The 21327-nt window shown below is 39.4% G+C and overlaps 1 protein-coding gene across 2 annotated transcripts in view; it reads left to right on the forward strand.

The window, feature by feature from the left end:
* The first annotated feature begins 1000 nt into the window (after positions 1-1000).
* The window catches only part of LOC149238659 (protein DJ-1 homolog A-like), a 188343-nt gene continuing 168016 nt past the window's right edge, over positions 1001-21327 (forward strand). The window contains exons 1-2 of one of the 2 annotated variants that reach the window (XM_089373135.1): positions 1006-1508; positions 2391-2591. In XM_089373135.1, coding sequence (XP_089229261.1) covers positions 1212-1508; positions 2391-2591 — 498 coding nt within the window. In that variant the 5' untranslated portion in view covers positions 1006-1211. Of the gene's footprint in view, positions 1509-2390; positions 2592-21327 lie in introns of both variants that reach the window. The other variant, XM_089373136.1, reaches the window with a different exon arrangement.

Here is a 21327-nt window from a genome sequence, read left to right on the forward strand (position 1 = left end):
CCCACTCGAATGTCGCAGAGAAAACGTCTATCGACATAATAATATCACTTTTATAATTTATTATTAATAAAAAGTAAAAAATAACCGAAATAAATATTCAAAAAATTATGTGTTTTACAATATTTTAAAAGAAATTTTGAATTTTTTAAAACTCAAAATATACACATTTTTTTTAACTTACTTTACTCAACGACTCATCATTTAACATGTTAATCAAATTGATCCCTAGTTTCATCCTAACTCATGATTTACCAAATACTCGTATCAAATCTCTTTTCACTTTAAAAGCGGTCTGCATCTCAAGAGATTTGATCCATCACTTGGTAGATCCAGAGTCAAGATGGATCTTTTCACTCTTTGATCCTTAGTTTCATCCTAACTCATGATTTACCAAATACTCGTATCAAATCTCTTTTCACTCTAAAAGCAGTCTGCATTTCAAGAGATTTGATCCATCACTTGGTAGATCCAGAGTTAAGATGGATCTTTTCACTCTTTGATCCCTAGTTTCATCCTAACTCATGATTTACCAAATACTCATATCAAATCTCTTTTCGCTCTAAAAGCGGTGTGCATCTCAAGAGATTTGATCCATCACTTGGTAGATCCATAGTTAAGATGGATCTTTTCACTCTAAAAACGATTTGCATCTCAAGAGATTTGATCCATCACTTGGTATCGAGAGTCAATTGATAAATATAGAGTTAAAATGGAATCTAAACTAGTTTAATTTCCTTCTTTAAATAAACTATATTTCACACAAATATAATAGGTTCTCATAAACCTAAAATTCAAAAACCACTCATACTTTATAAAAAAATAAATTAATATTAATTTTATTTATTTAATTAATTTTAAAAGATTAATTTATTTTGACATTCCATTAAACATCTTTACCATATCAAGCGAAAAAGGCCCCTTAAGACACTAAATAACTTTTTATTCAACCAAAACAAATAGACAACGTTAATATTTACGAAGAATACAAATATCCTTTTAAAAGTGGATGCAATCACAAAATGTCTGTTCTAACAGTAGCAACTCGAAGTGATGGATAAATCTTGGAATCCTGATAGATTACATCTGTTTAGCTTGTTTGTGGTATATTCTTAATTTTTAGGACGAGGAACTCACTTCAAATCGAGCTACACAGCTCCTAAAGTTCACACCGCTGCCAAAACTGCAGTTTTTTATCCTCAAGTCCAGAGCATATGGCCGAAAATGCATTTCTATCTGTGCTATCGCCAAATTATTTTAATATCCATTCAATGATCATAACTCCCAACCTTGTTCAACCTTCACATTTCTGTCAATTTTCTCCTAGGTGGGCAAACACCTGTAAGTGCTCATTTAGAAGCAATGGAAACTCTATTTTTTTCCCTGTCAGGACTAATGCAGGCGCACAACTTAGAAAGCGAATTTCCGCATTAACAGCTAGTTCGGCACAAGGAGCGTCTGTCAAAGATTCTAATTCTACAGCTTCAACAATTGCCACCGACCAGAAGAAGGTGAACCGGATTCATATAGATTCAGAAACAAAATAGTTTGGGGTTTATAGGCAAATTCTAGGTTTTGAGTCTCTAGGGAGATGCAGATTTGTACTTTTTTTTCTTCTGTTTTTTGTTTTTGAATTTTTACCAAAATCCAGGGTCTCAGAGTAGGTTTGTACCATTTCAGTGGTCTGTTTGCTGTTGCATATCTAAGTCCGCATACAGTCTTGTTTAAAGAGTATGCTGTTGATTGTAGGATTTTAAAAGTCGACGTCAGGGTTCTGAACAATAACACTGTGTTGGGTTTTGCTTCATGGCTAGTTCAGTTTTTATGAATTCAGGTTACCATCGATTTTAGTGACACTTCTCCGAGGTTTATGAGCCAAACAATAACATTGTGTTGGGTTTCGGTTTTTGGTTAGTTCAGTTTTAATGAATTCAGGTTTCCATCGGTTTTAATGACACTTCACCGAGGTTTATGAGCTTGACCAATGTCCGTGTTCTGCTTCTTTGGTCTTTATTTGGATAAGAGTATTCCTATAATCACTGTGGGGGCAAGCTTACTCTTCTCCATTAAAGGGCTTATTATGCATTGTAGGCAGCTTACAACACCCTAGAAATATTTCTTTGGGTAAGAAGCAACGGGTGGGGTATCCGTTTCATCGAACTTGTGCAGTACTTGAACCTGGCCCTAGCCACTTGATCTTGCTCATTTGCAGAGTCCATTGTTACCATCTAACCGTGTCCCTCTTGACTATATGTTTTATTGTGGGGTTTTAGAGTTTTCTCTCTGTAGACTATGTTTTATTGGGCGTTTTCAGGTTTTTTTTTTTTTTTTTTTTTCCTTCCTGCTTAAACTATGTGGCATGTTAATTTTCAAGGTATGTGACAAGAGTTAAGGTTTTGGTGCCAATAGGATTTGGCACAGAGGAAATGGACGCTGTTATAATAATCGATATTCTGAGAAGAGCGGGTGCAGATGTGACTGTGGCCTCCGTGGAGCCAAATCTCCAGATACAGTGTTCTAGTGGGACGAAGCTTATTGCAGACACACTCATATCCACTTGTGCAGAGGAGATCTTTGATCTTGTTGTTCTGCCTGTATGGTATTTGCTCCTTGCGGCTTTTGAGTTTTATTTACAATTGCATGAGATTTTGCTCCCACCGATTGATGTTTGTAAGTGAAATGCAATAAGCAGTATTTCCAGTCTTATAAGTTTACATTGCAGATAAATTTTTCTCACATAAATTTAAAGTAAACATCAATTGTACTAACTATATCCTAAAGCTCGAGTGACTAATCTGATGCTTAAATGTTGAAGATTGCATACTTTGCTTTGTGTTGCAGACTTGCAGTTAATAATCCTGTTGACTGCTTCAGTTTTGTCCAAGGCAATGCATTCATATTGCCTTGTGCCACAGGACAAGCTTTTTAGTAGATTTCCCGATTAGTTCTGTTCTGTTGATGATTAAATGAATTACATGTTCACTCTTTTGTTTTAGATTTTATCAATATGTGTAGAGTTTGTGCTAATTACACTTTAATAAACTCATAAAGTCACTTTTTCTCAAGGGGTTCACTTTACCACTTTTCCTAGGCTAGGCACAAAGCACTAGGAAACACCTCTTTGGTACCATTTCTCAACACTCCCTCTTATCGAGGAAGGTGTTTCTCACCACTCCCATCTTGTCCCTGAAGTAGACGTGCTTATCCCTTGGCAAGGACTTTGTGAGAATGTCTACTACCTGCTCATTAGTGGTTATGTACTCTAGCATCACTGCTCCTCTTTGAACATAATCCTAGTTGAAGTGGTATCTAATGTCAATATGATTTGACTTGTCATGAAATACTGGATCCTTTGTGAGTTTGACACATTTCTAATTATTTTAGTGGATCACTGTTGGTCTCAGTTGCTGACCAAATAAGCCATACAACAACTTGTGAAGTCAAATGGCCTCACAATCGACCTGACTAGCTTCTAAATACTTTGCCTCTACAGAACCCAGTGCCACTGATCTATGTTTCCTGTTGAACCATGATTCTACTGCTGAATCCAACATGAAACAACATCTCGATTTACTCTTCCTGTCACTAACACTACCTACTCAATCCGAGTTTGTGTAGCTAGTCAACCTGACTCCCTTCCTCTAGATATGGTCCAATCTATAATCCACTGTGCCTTGTAGGTACCACAACACATGTTTTGTAGCCACCCAATGCACCCTCTTGGGCTCTAGCATGAACTGACTTAATGTAATGACTGTGAAACAAATATCTTGTTTGGTATTGACCAAATACATCAACAGACCAATCCACTGACAATATAAAGTGGGATCTACCAACTCAGAATTGGAAGCATGCAACTTGTTCTAGTTGGTAATCATAGGCATGGCCATGGGTCTGCAGTCCTCCATATGAAATCTTCTCAATATGTCAACTAAATACTTGCTCTATGCCAGGAAGATATGCCCATCCTCTTGCCAAACCTCCAACCCTAGAAAATAGTGCATCGGTCCTATATCGTTCATCTGAAACTTTGAAGCAAGGTCTCTCTTGTAGTCCTCAATGCGTCTCTCTTCTCATGTAATAAAAAAATCGTCTACATATAGTACGAGAATGAGCGGATCCTCACTAACCACAATGTAGTATAGGTTTGGATCTGCATCACTCTTCTTGAAACCCATTTGTTGCAAGTATGAATCAATCCACACATACCTTGCTCTTGGTGCCTGCTTTAGCCCATACAAGGCCCTTATTCAACCTACATACATGAGAATCTCTCCCATGCACCTCAAAGCCCTATGGATGCTCGATATATACCTCCTCCTGTATGATTCCATTGAGAAAAGCAGTGTTCACATCCATCTGATGGATCTTTCAACCCAACTCTAATACAATGGAGATCACTCTTTTGTACTTGTTGTTGTCATCCGCAACATATTTGATCTTGTAGAGTTACCTTGAAGTCACCATTGATTTGACTTTAGGTCCAGGCACAATTTCCCACATAGTTTTTCATGATGGAAGCATACTCTTCCACTATGGCATCCCTCTAGACCTGCTAGTTTGCAGCCTTCTCATAACTCAAAGGCTCAAACTTCACAATGCTACTCACCTTAGCCAAATAGCCACAAAACCTCTCTAGTGGTATGCTCTTCCTAACTGACCACTTGGGCTCTCCCACTGTCTTCTAGGCTTCCTATAAGGTATCACAAAGCCATTTAGGTTTCCTCTTTGTTGAAGTAGCCTCCTGACTAGGGTGGGTATATCCTCCTCTATAATTGGTATCCCGATGATGATGCCCTTGTGGTTTGCTGTGAACCTGCCCTTGTGGTTTGCTGTGAACCTGTGTGTTGTAACCCAGTAACCTATGGACCTATCACTCCTGAAGCTTGTAAACTACCAGACCCTTGTGATCTTGGACCCTGTGGTGAACCTCCCTACTACACACTACTCTATTGTGTACCCTACTATTCTACATGTCCCAAATCTTTCTACCTCATCAAGGCTCGCTCCCCCTCAAACCTTACATCCTACCTCACCACTATGTTCCTCAAGGCTGGAATATAGATTCGATAAGCCTTTAAAGTCTCGTTGCACCCAATAAAAATTCCCTTCTCTGTAGTGGGTTCTAGCTTTGCCCTCTTCTCTGAAGGGACATGTAAATATGTAACACACCCAAAAATTTTAAAGTGCCCACCTCTGGCTTCCTCCTAGTGAAAGCCTCCTCATGAGTCTTGCTCCCCAATACTATGTGGACTCTTCTTCTGCATATATATTGTGGTGTTGCATGCCTCTGCCCATAAGAAGAATGGTAACCCTTGATCATGTAACATGGCTCTTGTAGCCCCAACTATGGCCTTGTTCTTCCTCTTAGCAACCCCATTCTGATGTGGGGTGTAAGGAACTATCCACTCTCTCCTGATGCCTGTGCCAACACAAAAATATTTGAATTCATGGGAGGTGTAGTTGCCCCCATGTCCCCATTATTAGACCTCAAGACCTTGATCTTCCTCCCTGTCTGGTTCTCCATGAGAGCTTTGAATTTTCGGAACCTCTTGAAGACTTTATCGTTGGTCTTCAAGAAAACAGTGTAGGTCTTCCTAGAGTAGTGATAAATGAAAGTGACATAATACAAATTTTCTCTCAAAGAAGATGAAGGCACATGGCCACATATATATGAATGAATCAAGTCTAGGATACCACTTACCTTGCTAACACTACTTGAAAAGGTTGTCTTGTGTTGGAAATTCGGGAGGTCTGTAATTAAATTTATATTTTCCTTTCCATAGTAATTTCTTGTGAATTTAATTTGCTTTCTTTATTAATCTTTATTCTAATTCTTTCATCAAACAATTACCATAACATGAACATGAAGATCACAAAAACAAAAGAACACAAGATATAGGCTCCAAGCAAGGAAAAACCCCCTCCAAGGGGAAAACCTAGAAAATTCTCTTTTTTATAGAATCAAATCAAATGAAATATCCAAGACCCATGACCAAAAAAAACTTCACCCTCTAGAGCCAAGTCAGACCCTCCTCTAGCACAACAAATCCCTCATAAAGAGATCAACAACAAGAGATGTACCAAGGCAGATCTTCCACAAACTCTAGCTCAAGAAGATATCCTCTCTTTCAGACTTCGACCCTCCACGTTTTCTTTACCCACTCTGCGATATGTTAGACCACAATCCATCAAGTGTGTGTGTTCAAATGAGCTCCATCTTCCCTCTATTTACAAGGTTCAGAGGGGCGCGAATAGACATGTCCATTGGGGCAAGGCTGACTTGGCACCTAGAGGGGTTTCCGACCCAAAATTACATATTTAAAATTTCTTTTTCCTTTTTTTCTTTACAATAGGTCTAAATAGGACTTTGTTTTGAGTCAAAAACCTAGAAGCATGAGCAACATGCTCGTCTTGAAAAATAGTAATAATTTTTCTTTTCTTTTCTTTTCTTTTTACACAAAATACATAATAGTACAAATAATGAAGAACAAAACTAATTGCATTTCTTTAACATCTTGTGTACTTTCCCAAAGCAACACCCCCTGCACACGTCATGATGCTCTGTGCCAAATACTAGGACACTTGTAACTATCTCCCTTAGAATGCACAAAGCCCCATGATGCAAGTGTGCCATCCTCCTATGCCATAGATCACATAAATCACCGCTGTTGTTAGCGGACACTGTTAATTTTCCATTGTTTTATGCTTTAGTACGATTACTTAGCCCAATATTTCTTCAATTAGCAATCAAATTTAATCTTCCAATGTTAAATAGCAATTGTAGATAGAACAATAAATATAATGTACAATAGAATACAATGAAGAGCAATAAGAGGCACAGGATTTAGTCAAAGATTAGGGAAAAACCCCACAAGGGGGAAAACCCTTTCAAATTCTTCTTCTCATTAGATTTCCATAAAATGTTCAATAGAGAGATAGAACGATTCAATTCATCAACAAAAGAGTCAAAGTCAATTTTTTGACTATCCAAGAGATCTACCAACCAATATCTAATAGATGAGCTTCAAAGTCAAATTTGGTCAACAAGTCAAAGTCTGCAATTTTTGCAATCAACATCAATCAAAGAAGCCCTAACTAGTTCACAAGTCAACTATCAAACTCCTCCAGAAGAGCTCAGTCAACAGTTAAAATATTTGGCCCTCCAAGCTAGTCAAACCTTAGCCAAAATAGTCCCAAACAATTTGGTCAAACTCGTTCTAAGGAGAGGGAAGAACTCTGTGGTCAACTTCAGATTTCAGAGGTTAAATTCAATGGTTAGTAGCAGTCAAAGTAGCCAAGAAAATCTTGGTTCCCCACCAGAGAAGCTCGACGTCAAAAGATCAAACCTTTGCAAGTCAAAGGAAGTCAAACTAGGTCAACGGTCAACCAAACAAAAAGTCAACGCAAAATTTCAGATTAGCCCTTGAACCTTCGCACTTGTGAACTCGGCTGCCTTGCTTTGGACTTGTACGAACCAATCACAAGAGGAGAGAGAAGAAGATGTGTGTTGATGTGATGTCCAAGTGAGGTTGCCTTGACTTGTATTTATATGTGACTTTGGAGACCAAATTTTGTCTTTAGTCTGACCTGAACTTTTGTGTCCTTGTGGGTTTTCACATTTAAAATATATTTTTCCTTGACCAAACTAAATTCTTCCAAGGGAAAAGAGAGTCTTCTCTAGATGGGGAAGGCTGTCCAAAGGAGGGAATTTGTCCCTGAGTTGAAAAATTAATAGATACCAATGCTCCCATATTCTAAAAGATAAGTCTGTACAATTTCCCAAAGCGAACTCCAATCACTTTCGCCGAAGCGATGCTGGATCCCTTGGGATATATGAGGATCTGTCCATCATGGAACACCACTACATATCCCCTGTGTTCAATATCCTTTTTAGAAATGAGGTTCTTCTTCAACTCTAGAACATACAAGACATCTGTCACTTTCATGGCAGGTTGTGACTCCCTCTGAAAGGATATTATCCTCACACCAACTGCTCTAACTGTAGAGTCATCACCCAACACTACCTCCTTATCTATGTCTCTGATAAACGAATTTGTGAAGTGCTCTTTGACACCTGTCATGTGGCGTGAAGCTCCACTTTCTAAGTACCACACACTGAAGGATACGTCTGTGACAAGGCTCACCACCAATGAAAACTCTTTGTCAATATGTGTGGCGAATTCATCTATCTTTGCAGAAGCCGTAACACTCTTCTTCTTTTCCTTCTTCTTGGGACATTGAAAAGCATAGTGCTCCATTTTCTGGAAAGCAAAGCATCTCACTTTTCTCATGTCCTATTGTTGTCTTCTGTTTCCCTTTCTTCTTGGTCCCATTCGTGGACCCCTTCTTGGACTTCTTCTTGTCCTTTGCTACAAAGGCAACATTCTCCTCCTCATCCACCCTGTTACCCACCAAAAGTGGGTGACTCCTTGGAGAAACCTTTCTCGTATTCATTTCCAATACCTGACAACCACCTTGTAGCCAATGTGACGTGCCATTCATATCCTTGCCACCTGCATCAGTCATATGTATCCTTGCCCATTTGCCAAGAACACATATTGGAAGGTGGGATTTTGATCAAACTGTACTTTATTCATTTTGCAATCGGGTGCTTATGCTTGTTTGTATTTAGGCATTTTGACATGGATTATGAGGCAACTTGGAAGAAAGAAGGGCTTTGGCCATAGTCTTATTACTCACCTTAAATGGGGGGTTAATTTTCAATCCTAGTCCAATGGGACCTCCCCTAATGGCCCATGGCTTTAGGAAGGAGCACTACTTGGGAAACTGTGATTGAGATAACATAGCCTCATCTCTCCCTATTCCATACTTGCCACTTTCCATCTTACATTATGAGCCCCTATTCCACCTCCCTTCTTCGGGTTCAACTGACTGTTGGTTCTTTGGGGTTTTTCACCCACACATCCTTATACTTGGGTAGGGCTTGGAATTTACCTTGGGAGGTTGATGCGGCTAAAAGAAACAAAAAGAGCATATGATGGCCATAAGAAAAGGAAAAACAAAGGAAAAATCAAAATGCAAAAGATGGTTGGTACTTACAAATTAGCTTGTGGGCAAAAGCCATTGGACATTACCTAGTTCTTGGGGCAATGTTGCCCTATCTCATAGAAGACAAGGAACCCTTGTATGTTCCAACCCCTCATGGGTGATGAACCACCCCATCCGAAAGGGGGTAATAATTGTTATACATCATACAAAGCAAGCTCCTATTCTTTCAGTTACGAGCAGTAATACAATGAAGAATCAAGAAAAAGTAAAAGGCAATATAGAAGGGTGGAAAAACAAAGGCCAAGGTAACTCATGCATCCACGATTGTTCCCTTTTCACATCTATACGCCCAGGATGAAGTACTCCATCATAACTAGTCCCTTTGTCCATGGCACTTGACCATGAAGTCTTTTCACCTTCGTTCCATCATTATTCACATGGAATCTATCAATTTAAGGGTGGACCAAGGATATGTCACTTCCCTATGGGGGTTGGGAACACAGGGAAGTAACACCATTATGCGACTAAGGCTCCAATTTTGGAGGAGAAGCCTATATGAAGTATTATTTTGCTCATTCCTTTCAAGCTTAGTTCACTTAGATGCAATAATGATTAATGTACTTGATGGTGAAAGTTGCAACACTAGATATTATGTGTGATTGGTAGGGGGTTCCATCTATGGTTCTAGGCAACTTAACTAGGGTCTAGGTCCTCCAGAGGGACATATTGACACCCACAGGTGATGCGTTAAGAGCCATGGGACTTTATATAGTTGTAGAGCATCATTCACAGCCATGGGCACCTTTAACATCCACAATGTTCTTGCATTTTCCTTATTATTCATGGGATGTTGCACTTGGACCAACATTCCCCAACCGGCTTAGCAATGATCACATGGTTTGGTAGTTGGTCTAGGGCCCATATGAGGTTTGTTTCATGCTTTGAGACATGGGAGGGCTAGCACCATCTTCAGTGCCCTTAATGTTGGAGCATAATTAGGTTAATTCATCACTTGGAGACCCATGAGACCTAATTTTGTACCCCAAACCCCCATTTGGGGTCTACAAGATGATTTTTAGAGAGATTTTGGGGCCAATCCCTAACTTATGATTTTAGAGCCCCTCTACATTTGTCATGTCACTTGAGGAGCTCAATGCTTGCCCTAAGCAAGCCTACACTAGCATGACGTTAGCATTTTGACTTGCATTTATGGAGATAAATCTAATTTCACAAAGGCTACTAGGTCAATGTGTAACTTAGGCTTATGTTGCACATTATTTTATGATTATTTAGGGGCTCATAGGCTAAATAACATTTCGACCTCCTTGTTTAAGTAGAGGAGAGTCTCATTTGAATCAAATCATCATCACTTCTTGGAATTTCGACCTCCTTAGAGGAACTCACACTTGCTTTTTTGTGGATTTTTGGAGATCTTTAGATGCATTTTGATGTTTGGAGTTGATCTTGGATATTCTTTGGAGCTATTCTTTGGTCTAATGGATGGAAATCTTGCATGTTATCTTGTAAGTGAACTTTATTGTTGAATATCTATTTCTTGAATGTCTAATGTATGAAATTATTGATTCTAGGTTATGCTAAATTGTGCCCTAATTTGTTGAAGATCAATTTTGAATGCTATCTATATGAATGTTGCATGCATTACTCATACATAACATGTGATGAATTGTCCTAGTGGCGATCTCTTGGTAGCTCTCCTATAAAATTCCATTTTTCCATTGAGTGTGTAAATGCTTGAAATTTGATTGCTAGGGCATCAAACTTCGACCTCCTTAGGAACAATTATGGCTAATCTTTGACATCCTTGACTCCATTTTCCCAAGGGACAATGTACTAGCCCAATGAATTGGTGATCTTTCGCAAATTTTATCCATATTTTTTCACATCAAGCTTAATGCTCTTCTCATAATTATTTGACACTGATATAAACTTAAATTTAAATCTCAAAATAGGAAACACTTGAGATCTACTCTATGTTTCACTTTTGTTGAGAAATCACAAAAGCATGCATGGAATTTGAACACAAGAAATTTTTGGTCAACTTGACCCTAGAAAAACCCTGAAGGGAAAACTAGTGAAAAAGGGAGATTTATTTTTCCTTAAGAGAATTTGATACAACACTACAATCAACAATTAATACAACACAAACTTATCTCAAACCTACCCCTTGCTACTTTGAAATTAGTGTTGTAGTTGTCATTGATTTTTGTGCTACCACTGCCTTGAAATTGTGAAAATTTCACAAACTGTAGCGATTGGAAATTATTCTCCTAACTTATGCAGTTTATTTGTCTTCTGTTCATTATTAACGACAAATATCGAATATCTCACATTGAAATTCTTCACAAATAAAAACGATGCGGAAAATAAAACACTGGAACTGAGAAAATAAATTTTGACATCATTATTTTTTGGACGATTTCCCCTGGAAAAGCCCTGAAGGGAAAACCAGTTCAACAGATGAGGGCTTTATTATTATTATTCTTCAACAAATTAGAGAATACAATGATCTGCTTGCCTTTCACTGGCAAAGCTCTGGAAAGTCTCTCCACTACTCCAATTGGCAAATCAATTTGGAAACTCAGAGTTTCCTCCGCAAAAACCAACTTGGCCTCCTTCAATGATTTTCACTCCCTCCTACTTTGTGCATTGGCAACTGGAAATGCGCACTAGTTAAACTACTACTCAAGTTGCTACTGGAAAGCTGATCCTGCAACCCCTTTGTCTGCCTGCATCTCGCACTTGGCAGCTCACTCTTCCTTCGAAACCTGTTTTTGACAATTGGAAATCTATCTGTTGCACAGATCTGCGCACTGGAGAATTCACATCACTTGGTACGACCTCTCTGTGGATAAATTCAGCCTTCTCTTTGACTCTGGAAATCTCTGTGTAAATATCCCTTGGAAATATTCTCTCCAATTTTTATTGAATCCCTTACTGCCGGTGCCTTCCTAGCTTCAAATGCGCCCTTGCTGAATCACTGCAACTAGGTAAGTCGAACTGCTCAACTTTGTGTCTCTCCAACCCCATCGACCCTGCTCTTATAATTTTTTGTTGGGCAACCAACAACCATGATCACATCTCAATCGATGGCTATGATCATCTTGACTCCATCAATTCACTTTTCTGGAAGTATCTAGAGCAAAATTGACCTCTCTCAATTAATTTGATTTAATTAACCAATTTTCTTAAGTTAGACTTAGGAAATATTTTAATTATTGGCGAATTAATCTAATTGATGCGTTTCTAAGGCTTTTCTGACGAAACCTTTCTAGGTTTTAGAGATCTCATATTCCTTAGCCTCTTAGACACCATAGAGACTAGAACACCTGTCCATTGCTACCAAAAACTAACACTCCCTCTTAGCGAGGAAGGTGTTCTCCACGACTACCAACTTCTCCCTGAAGTAGACAAACTTCGCTCTACCCATGGCCTCAGTGAGTATATTTACAATTTGCTGATATGTGGGAACATTTTGTAGCCGAAATGATCCATGTTGCTGGTGTCTAACATTTGTGATGCCATAAAATAGCAAACCTCTGGTAAATTTATTCCTTTGCTTTTGCTAGTTGATCTCCCCTCCTGGAAGCTATCGGGCCCTTCCAAATCAATTTGGCCCCCCTTTGAGACCTTGAATCGACCTCTGTAGCTAAGTATCAACCACTGTTTTACAAACCAGCCGTTTCGAAACCGACTCGGCCGAGTCGAACCGTTTCAATAGCCTGAGGACTGACCCGGCCAAGTAACCGGTCCGGTTGACCGAGTCACACATGACTCGGCCGAGTCATGTGTGACTCGATCAACCCGGTCGGGTCCGATATGACTCGGCCGAGTCACAAGGGGACGGCTGGGCAGCGTAAAAACATAAAAAAAATTCATTTTTTTGGTATTTTTTCAAATGTTTAATGCAGTTTATGGATTCCAAAGTGTTATAGTAATTTGCTAAATGTTTTTGGGGTCCATTTCCCCCTCCCAAACCCTATTTAAGACACCCAAATGTTCTCATTCACTCACAACAGTCTTATGCATTTGAGTGAGAGTCTTCTTTGAGAATTAGTGAGCAGTTCTTGAGCTTGTTTTGGAGCAGCAGTGAGGAGTCTTGGAGGAGCATTGTAGCTGGAGTGAGGAGCTTATTGGGCAGCCATTTGGAGCAGCATTGAGGAGCTGATTCTTGGAGCAAGCTTGAGGAGGCAGTTTGTGCTTGGAGGTATTTTTTTCCACCTCTATAAATCTGTTTTTGCTTAGTAAATTTTAGGTGCATATCAAGAAAGCTTAGAGAGTGTTTTTTGTCAAATAAATGAACATTGAATCATTTTTTTTTTTTTTTTTTCATTTTCAGATTGTTTTCCTAGTCAAAAAATGGCACCTAGAGCAAAAGATCCTGCTTGGGCATATGTTGAAATGGTTTATAGTCAAATGCATTGCAAATTTTGCCATAGGAAAATTAAGGAAGGTCCTGGGGGCATTAATAGGCTGAAACAACACTTGGCAGGGATTAGAGGCCAAATTACCCCATGTACCTCACCAGAAATTGGGGAGATTAGAAAGAATTTGTTGGCCAGCTTTGAGAAATTTAAAGAAGATAAGGCTAGGCAAAAAGAGATACAGGCTGAAATTGGGAGGAAGAGGGAGATACAAAAAATGATGGCTACCAACCCCCACTATGATTTTGAGGGTTCTTCCTCTATCCCTCAAACTGAGGCATCCAACCCTTTCCGTTATGTTCCTCCCTCTTTTGGTTCTGTTCAAGATAACGGAAAGGGTAGAATGAATTTGAAAAAGGGTGATGTGACTATCAAAAGTTATTTCACTCCCTCCTCTCCATCAGATGCACATGGTCTTGAAGTTAGTAAAGGTCAAATTCAGCCCACTTTAGATGACCATTGGAAGAAAGAATTGAGGGAGACTGCTTGTGACTACATAGCTAGATGGTGGTATGATGCTGATATCCCCTTTAATGCTGCTCGTTCACCATATTATGAGCCTATGTTTGATGCCATACATGTTGCTGGAAAAGGCTTCAAAGGCCCTACTATGCATGAGCTAAGGGGGTTTTGTTTGCAGAAAGAAATTCAATCCATTAATGAGTATTTGCAAGAGTTCAGGGACTCATGGGCAAGAACAGGGTGTACCTTCATGTCAGATGGATGGACTGATCAAAGAAACCGTACCATCATAAACTTTCTTGTCTTCTGCCCACAGGGAACCATGTTTTTAAAATCAGTTGATGCATCTGATAAGGTAAAAGATGGCCACTTGTTGTTTCAGCTATTGGATCAGGTTGTTCAGGAGGTGGGGGTGGCTAATGTTGTTCAAATCATCACAGATAATGCCTCTAACTATGTTCTTGCTGGTAAACTATTAGAGGAAAAACACAAGACCATCTTTTGGACCCCATGCGCTGCACATTGCATAGACCTCATGCTTGAGGATATTGGAAAATTAGATTGGGTCAAAAACACTGTAGATCATGCCAAAAGCATAACAAAATTTATCTACAATCATACACTGGTTTTGAGTCTGATGAGGAAACACACTGGAGGCAAGGATATTATTAGGCCTGCCATCACTAGATTTGCTACACATTTTTTGACATTGCAATCTATGCTTTCCCAACATAGAAACTTGCAAAAGATGTTTTCCAGTGATGAATGGAATCAAAGCAATTGGTCTAACAAACCAGAAGGCAAAGAATTGAAAAGGAAAGTCCATGAAGAAACTTTTTGGAGAAAGGCAGCAGAGATTGTGAAGCTTGCTGAGCCACTAGTTAAGGTGTTGCGGTTGGTGGATGGGGAAAGGTTGGCTATGGGCTTCATTTATGAGGCTATGGATCAAGCAAAGGAGCAAATAAAGACAACATACAAGGATAGAGTGGCAAAGTATGGGCCCATTTGGGCAATCATTGATGAAAGATGGAACAATCAACTCCATCGCCCTATACATGCAGCTGGGTATTTTTTGAACCCACGGTATCATTATAAAGCTAAGGAGTTAGGAGCTTTGAGGGGGGAGGTCAGAGATGGACTGGTTGATTGCATTGAACGCATGATCCCATCGGAGTCTGATCAGCTGGAGATACATCGACAGGTCACATCCTTCAGCAATGCAACAGGTACCTTTGGGAAGAACCTAGCAAAGATTGCAAGAGAAGCAGATGAGCCAGGTAAACAAAAATTTCAATTTTCAATTTCTTAATGGTTTTACCTTTTTTATTAAAGTTTGTTAAATCATTTATAATTTGAAAGTTAGATATAATTTGTAATTTTGTTGAGCTTCAGCCTTCATCTAACTCATAATTCATTACACTCCTATGTTTTTTGCAGCACAATGGTGGGAGGCCTTTGGTGGCCAGTGCCCTGAATTGCAAAGGTTTGCAATTCGTATTTTGAGTCAAACTTGCAGTGCATCTGGGTGTGAGCGCAATTGGTCTGTCTTTGAGAGGATTCACACAAAGAAGAGAAACCGTTTGGATCAAAAACGGTTGAATGATCTAGTTTTTGTCCAATACAACCTTCGGCTCAGACGAAACCAATTGCTGAACAAAAGACCTGATTCAGATCCCATTGTGTTGGAAGACATTGATCCAACATCAGATTGGGTAGTGGAGAGTCGTCCACCAGAGTTTGATCCTGATGAGGATCTTGATGTAGATATAGATATGGAGACATCAGTTGAACTTGAACATGTTGTTCAACTTCAGCCTGTTCAGTTGAATGCAGATCCCAATCCACCAGCCTCAGTCTCACAGCCAGCAAGGACTCCAGTTGTAGGTGCTTCCTCTGCTCAGCCACGACAGAAGCGCAGCCGCATATCTACTCTATCTCAGCTTGCATCTGCTGCACAGCCTGCTAGTGGTACTGGCACCACTTCTACAGTTGCAGTTGGAGACGATGATGATGAGGAGGAGCCATGGGGCCCCTTGTCTGACTCTGATGATGATGATCCAGAGATTGGTCGAGATGATCTTGGCTCCTCTGGCAGTAGCTACTAGCCAGTGGCCCAGTAGTACTAGTATTGTAGTCTGGTCACCATCACAGTTTACTTTTGTTGTAGAGGCCATTTCTAGCCTCCTTGGTTATTTGTATTTTGTTTTCAGTCTTTGATCATGTATGACAGTTGACTATGTATTGCCATTGGGTACCATTTTGATATAGTGGATTGGTTCATGAGCCTACTTTGATCATATGTTGTCTTCCATCTATATTATAACGCTGTGTGTTTGGAAACATGAATGAAAATCTTTAAAATTATGTTTAAAATATTTAAAATTATGTTTTTTAATAAAAAAAATAAATATTTAATGTATTTTTTACAACGACCGAGTCATTGAAATCGAGCCGGCCGAGTCATTACCGTTTCGGAGTCGGAGTCGATCCTCGGCCGAGTCGGAGTCGGAGTCGGAGTTTTAAAACATTGGTATCAACAATTTATTACATCCTCTTTGGCAAACTCATATTGCTGGGAAAATAACTCGGCCTCCACTAGAAAATCAAGCCATAAACTAGAAACTGCTTCTCCTCTACAAATTGATCTGACTTGGCAAAGTGACTCTTGGCCCCGACAACTCTCTTTGCCTCTGTCAACTCGCACCCCTAGAGAGATTGCATCCTCCCCTTACGAATAAAATAGATCTCCCTCTGCGATTGGAATCTTTGTGAAGAAAAATCCTTCGGCAATCACTGTCCAGCAAGCTATCGCTACTCTACTCTGATTCACTTGCTACATTTTGTAGTTGAACCAACCTGCGCTTCCAATGCGCTACTCTGATCTCACACTGTTGATGCCGTTGCACTGTTGCTACCATTACAAAAATGTGTGCGATCTCGATCTCCCATTGAAAAAATAACTGGGAAATCTCTTTTCCTTCTAGCAAATCAACTCGGCTTGCTCCTTGCTACTCGCACTCCTGGCTGCAACTTGCACTGGTTAACTGGACTATGCACCACTGCTCTGGGAAATATGAAATTGCCTCTGAAAGTCTTTCCGACAATCACTCTGCCTCTTGTTGCTCATTGAAGCTACCTTCTCTTCCTCCGAGTCACGTTCCGACCTTGGCACTCGATCTGTAGTCTCTGCAACATGCACTGGGTGACTGTCTAACTTGTATTGGAAATTCGCATTGCCTACTTTGGCCTCTTCTGCTGGAAATATCAACTTCCCTTCCTAACACTAGAAACATTGCTGGTTGGAATTGTGCCTTGCTCTCTCCAATTAGTCAATTCACATTGCTTCCTTGCTACTTTCATGATTGCGCTCTCGTAGAAAAGGTAATGGTCCAACTAAGGAATCATATGCTCAACAACTGGATCTGATCTACTGATCAATCCCTCCTTCGCTAGATCTAGATCTCCTTGCTAATACTTCCTTGGACCCTGCCCGATCTAGCATACTGGAGTGTCATACTCTTCCTCCTCCTAGAGGTATTGTTGCTATCAATGCGAATTCATCCTTCAATCTGGAAGACAAATCCTTGATTTTTGCCGAAGCTACTGTCTGCTTCTCTTTCTTGTCCTTCTTCCTCTTAGGACACTGGCTGACATAGTGACCAAGCTCACCACATCCAATGCGCTTGACCTTCGATAGATCCTTCCTCTTCTTTTCTCCCTTTGAGTCTTGTCCCTGGTTGGGATGCTTCTTCGCTTTTTGTTTTCTTGCAAGAGCGACATTTTTTTGCTCCTCCTTCACCTTTGTTGCCTTGCCATTGCTACTGGTAGTGCCTTCGACTAAGCTGAGCCTCAACTCCTCCTGAGTGAAATCACTCCATAGGCGATCCCAATTTGGAAGGTTGTCACGCCCAAAAACTACCTGGACGAACATATGCCATTCCTTGGTAAACGCGTTGCAATGAGTTCATCTTTGACAAATTGAATCCTCGTGGGATAGGTGGTTACATCTTCGCCCTTGTTCATGTTGACAATCCTCAGTTCTCTTTAAGGATCATTTTCCTATATTTTGACGGATCTTGGTACAACTTGACGATGACATCCCACATCTCCTTTGCTGTCCCCTTTTCTGCGATATGTCGAACGATGTGATCTCATACACCATTGAAAAACATCCTTTTCGCCTTGGCATTCCTTGTCTTTTATAATTCTAGTTGACCCTCCAGAGGGCAAAGGGAAAGGGGAAAAGCCTCCTCCATCATCTCCTTCATCATCCTCATCTCCTAGCCCTGAAAAGAAAAAGAAGAAAACTTCTTTGATTAAATTAGATGTAAAGTTTGATTTGCCAATTTATGATGGAGAATTAAATGTAAAAAAGCTAGATAACTGGATTAGACAGATTGATGTATATTGCAGGGTGCAAAACATTGATTCAGAAAGGAGAAAGATTCAGCTGGCTAGCCTTCGCCTTGGAAGAATTGCACTAGTGTGGTGGGAAGGCAAGACACAGGCTGATCTGAAGGGACATGGTAAAATTCTTTCTATTTGGAATGAATTTGTTGCTGCCATCAAAAAACAATTCTATCCTCTAGCTTATATGCAGCAAGCAATGATGAGTTGGCAAACTCTTCGCCAATTAAAGGGCCAAAGTGTACAAAGTTATACCCAGGAATTTAGAAAAAGAGCTTTAACTCTAGGCATATCTCTAGACTCACCTGAAACTTTGTTGAAGTATATAGGTGGTCTGCATAGCTATTTGAGGCACACCATTCTCATGTTGAATCCCACTACCCTAGATGATGTATCAGTTCAGGCTACACATCTAGAAGCTAGAGGCAAGAATGTGAACCCAGAGATTGGGGGATCATCAAAACCCTCTGCAAGCAAGAACAAGGAAAAGAAGAAGCTGAAATGGAAGGAGAGGAAGACAAACGTTGTACAGAAGGACAAACCTTCATGCACTCACTGCAAGAAGGATGGACACGATGATGAACACTGTTGGTCTTTGCATCCGGAGCTGAAACCTAAGAAGTTTGGTGGTAAGAAGAAGAAGACTGCTGCTGCTATTCAGAAAGACTTGGGGTCAGACTCAGGTGATGAAACAACAGTCACAGCCACAGGTATAAAAGGTAAAAATTTTGAAGCATCTACAAGTAATTCTGCACAATCTATTGATAATGAAGATAATGAGAGGAAAAGACATGAGCTTTTTCATATTAGAGTTATTTCCAAGCACCAAAAGATTGATACTTTATTTGATAGTGGATCACAAGTAAACTTGATTTCTGAAACAATTGTAAAGAAGTTGGGATTACTAACAACACTTCACAAGAAGCCATATCCATTAGGTTGGGAATGTGATAAAGCAAAGCTACAAGTGACAAGACAATGTAAAATTAGGTTTGCTATTGGGTCAACATTTGTAGATGAGGTTGGGTTAGATATAGTTCCCTTGGATATATGTGGTATTGTTTTAGGAAGTCCTTACTTGTATGATAGAAAAACCATTTTCTATAGAGCTGAAAATAAGTATCAACTCACTAAAGATGGAATAGAATATATTGTAAGAGCTCATAAAATCAAAAATAACTATTCTCTCAGAAACTCAGGGTAGATGAAAAGAATTGTAAATTCATGCAAGAATTTTTACTAATGGTTGTAAATGAAAGACCCCTGATAAAACCAATGTATTTGAAGGCTGTGATGCTAAACAGAAAGCTGATTTAGTTAAAGTTGTTTCAGAATATGATATCCTATTTCAAGAACATAAAGTTCTGCCACCCAAAAGGGAAATAGTGCATGATATTCATTTGCAGCAAGATGCTCCATTACCTAACATCAGAATGTACAGGTTATCCACTTTAGAGAATGCAGAGATCAAGAAGCAGGTACAGGAGCTGCTCGATAAAGGGTTCATAAGACCAAGCACATCACCATGTGGATCTCCAATCGTACTGGTGAGAAAGAAAGATGGTTCGTGGAGGATGTGCATTGATTATAGAGCACTGAATAAAATAACGATCAAGAATCGTTATCCTCTTCCTCGCATTGATGATCTATTAGATCAGTTGAAAGAAGCAGTTTACTTTTCCAAGTTAGACTTGCGTAGTGGCTATCATCAGGTTAGAGTTGCAGAACAAGATGCATGGAAGACTGCTTTCAAGACAAAGCAAGGGCTGTATGAATGGCTGGTTATGCCTTTTGTCTTAACAAATGCTCCTGCCACATTCATGAGAGTTATGAATGATGTACTCAAACCTTTTATTGATGATTTCGTAATTGTATATTTAGATGACATTCTTGTTTTCAGTAAAACATGGGAAGAACATTTGAAGCATGTAAAGCAGACTTTAGATGTTTTGGAAAGAGAAAATCTCTATGTAAAGTTATCAAAATGTAAGTTTGGCAAAACATCTTTAAATTATTTGGGTCATATTGTAGGGGGTGGTGAATTGAAGATAGATCCCTCTATAAGGTCGAAGTCATTGTGAACTGGCGTAAACCCAAATCTGCTACAGAAGTTAGGAGTTTCCTAGGAGCAACGCAATATTGGAGAAAGTTTATTGCTAACTTTTCCTTGATTGCAGCTCCCTTACATGCTTTAACAGGATTGAACAAGGTGTTTCAGTGGGGAGGCAAACAACACAAAGCCTTCGACACCTTAAAAGAAAAAAGTAGTACAACACCAGTACTAGCATTGCTAGATCTTCAACGTACATTTGAGATTGAAACAAATGCCAATGACTATGCCATGGGAGCAGTGTTGATGCAACACGGTAAACCCATATGCTATCATTCTGAGACATTTAATTCTGCAGTAGTTAATTATCCCACATATGATAAAGAATTGTATGCATTAGTGCAGAGTGTGAAAAAGTGGAAACATTACCTAATGGACAAAGAAACAACTATACATATAGATCATCAACCACTTCAATATTTGCACTCACAAACTAAATTGCAGCAATCAAGACATTATAGGTGGATGGGTTTCCTACAACAATTTCATCTTGTCATCAGATATAAGAAGGGCATACACAATAAGGTTGCAGATATGCTATCAAGACCAATCATAAATGCATCTACTATACTTAAGCATAACTCAGTAATGCATGAAAGCTACATTGAACAATATGCTCAAGATGTAGATTTTAAAGATGTATATGCAACTTTAAGTCATGGCAAGCAAGTAGAAGAATTGGATTATTATGTTAAGGACCAACTCTTATATCATTTGGGAAAGTTATGCATTCCACAAACTGAAAGAGTTAACATAATCCGAGAAGCACATACTTCTCTCATATCAGGTCATTTTGGTGTAAATAAAACAGTTGCACAGTGGCAAAGGTTTTGTTATTGGCCAAGAATGCATGAAACAATTTCTAGATATATTAAAGGGTGTACCATGTGTGCTAAA

The sequence above is a fragment of the Pinus tabuliformis genome, chromosome 8 (genome assembly GCF_031772625.1).
Source record: "Pinus tabuliformis cultivar Carrire ecotype Pingquan chromosome 8, CPIR1, whole genome shotgun sequence".
NCBI lineage: Eukaryota > Viridiplantae > Streptophyta > Pinopsida > Pinales > Pinaceae > Pinus > Pinus tabuliformis.